The sequence below is a fragment of the Austrofundulus limnaeus genome, unplaced genomic scaffold (genome assembly GCF_001266775.1).
Source record: "Austrofundulus limnaeus strain Quisiro unplaced genomic scaffold, Austrofundulus_limnaeus-1.0 Scaffold33, whole genome shotgun sequence".
In the NCBI taxonomy this organism is placed as follows: domain Eukaryota; kingdom Metazoa; phylum Chordata; class Actinopteri; order Cyprinodontiformes; family Rivulidae; genus Austrofundulus; species Austrofundulus limnaeus.
This window is the reverse complement of record NW_013952435.1, coordinates 2,242,049-2,244,103: the sequence shown is the minus strand read 5'-3', so window position 1 is coordinate 2,244,103 and position 2,055 is coordinate 2,242,049. Positions and strand designations below refer to the sequence as shown.

Here is a 2,055-nt window from a genome sequence, read left to right as displayed (position 1 = left end):
TGTGTGTGTGTGTGTGTGTGTGTGTGTTGCAGGCTGCGTGCACGTCGGTTCTACACAGCTGAGTGAAGTCAACCCTTCCCAAAAAATGGAACCACAGAAAAAAAAGCAAATATGATGAGTAGTTAGTGCTTCGTTTGTGCGTTTGTGCACTTGAAATTGTCGTTTGTGCTGCTGTGGTTTTTTATATATGAAAGATTATTTGTAAGGGTCATTCAGGGGTCACCAGCCCACCCGCTCGCTCCAAAACAAACCAAACTAGTCAAATTTTGTCGTGCTTTGTTTGAGCAGGTTTGTGCCGTTGAAACGGCTGTTTGTGCTGCGATAGTTTATGAGATATTAGAAGTTATAGTTTGGGACGATCACGTGACTTGGCCCGTTGTCACAGACGTAAACAATTCAGGCCAAGTCATATGATTGTCCGAAATCATAACATTAATATACAGGGCTGCAGCAATATAGAAAATTCACGGTTCGGTTCGATACTTTAGTCTCACGGTTCGATATTTTTTCGATACAAAAAAAGAGACATTTCCTCCATGCCCCTTTTAACTTGTAATTCATTTAAATTAATTCTGAACATTTGTTGAACCTCAAAAGTACAATTTTTAAATTAAATGTTGCTGAAACAGCAAGTTTCTCAGTGGATCTGCGCTTAAAAATGCAGCCTAGGTGGAGTAGTCGAACACAGATCCACTGATCCTTCAACACAGAGCATCTTCAGAAGACAAGCTGATAAAATAAATTTTAAAAAATCTGTATTGTTCCATACATAATGTGTATTGAACTTAAAGTACTGTTCGATACGGTTCGAAACGGGTACATGTACCGTTGCGCCTTTACTAACCACTCATCATATTTGCCTTTTTTTTCTGTGCTTCATTTTTTGGGAGGGGTTAGGTTCACTCAGCTTTTCTGCACAACTAAAGCGACAACGGGAGAAAAAAACCAAAGCCACTGATRTGAGGTGGGATGGAATGAAGTCATGGACTTCTATGCTGCTGCTGAAACTCAACCCCAGTTAGCTTTAGTGGATTAACCCTTAWAGCATTGATATTAACAATCACACACAAAATAAGGGATGTTTTCAGCAGTTGAAGACGCTCCACTCCGGTTTTGTTTGATTTTTTTTTACGACTTTAAACTTTGCAGATGCGACGTTGCAGAATCCAGTTGGCGGTGGGACGGCCTGAGCAGGGTTTGGCTGATGCTGAGGGTGGGAGCAGGACCGTCCCACGGTCCACGTGAAGCAAGCCTAACGTGCTGYTGATGAGAGAGACGGGGCGGCGTGTGCATATTCATCAGCAAGTATTCTCATTTTCATCACTGCAGTGAGGAAAAAAAAAAGAAGAAGAAAAAGAAGAAAAAAAGAGAAGTCTCTCTCGCTCTTTTGTTTCTTGACCAATCAACAATCCCCATCTGTCGTCATGACAACTAGCACTTCACTTTTGCCCATCTCCTCCAGAGCTGTCGCCAGAGAGACCAGGTCTGCATCACCTTGGTGACACGCTTCCCACAAGTCCAGCAGAACACCTGTGGGGCTGGGCTTGGTGGCGAAGTAGTTCAAATACCTGCGTGCAACAAAGAAGCACTAGTTACAAAAAATAAAAAAATAAAAAAATAAAATACTAATAAAGCTCGAGTCAGTAGAGAGAAAATAAAACAAGGGCTCATTTGATCTTGTTTTACAGCTGGTTTTGTGGGATGCTGGTACTGGTACATACCACGGCTGCAACGATACAGAAAATTCACCATTTGGTTCGGTTCAATACTTTAGTCTCACGGTTCGATTTTTTTTTGATACAAAAAAAGAGAAACGCCCACRCCCTTTTTAACTCGTCCAGAGAATTAAATTATGGAATAATCTGGAAGATGGCGTTAAAAATGCCAGATATTTAAGAGAATGATGAAGGTTAATTTGTTGGAGAAATGTGTATGGGTATAATATATGAATTGTTGCTCAAGAAGGAATTAAACCTTTAATGTTTTTCTTTTATTTTTGTACGTTTTGGTAAATTGAAGATTATGTTTGATTGAATTTATTTATTTGAGTACGGA

At 40.2% G+C, this 2,055-nt stretch overlaps 1 protein-coding gene across 2 annotated transcripts in view; it reads right to left on the bottom strand.

The window, feature by feature from the left end:
* Window positions 1–693: 693 nt before the first annotated feature.
* Window positions 694–2,055, bottom strand: part of unc5b (unc-5 netrin receptor B) — a gene marked incomplete in the record, with an annotated part of 99,811 nt that continues 98,449 nt past the window's right edge. For both annotated transcript variants that reach the window (XM_014005994.1, XM_014005993.1), the window contains 1 exon segment: window positions 694–1,568. In XM_014005994.1, coding sequence (XP_013861448.1) covers window positions 1,403–1,568 — 166 coding nt within the window.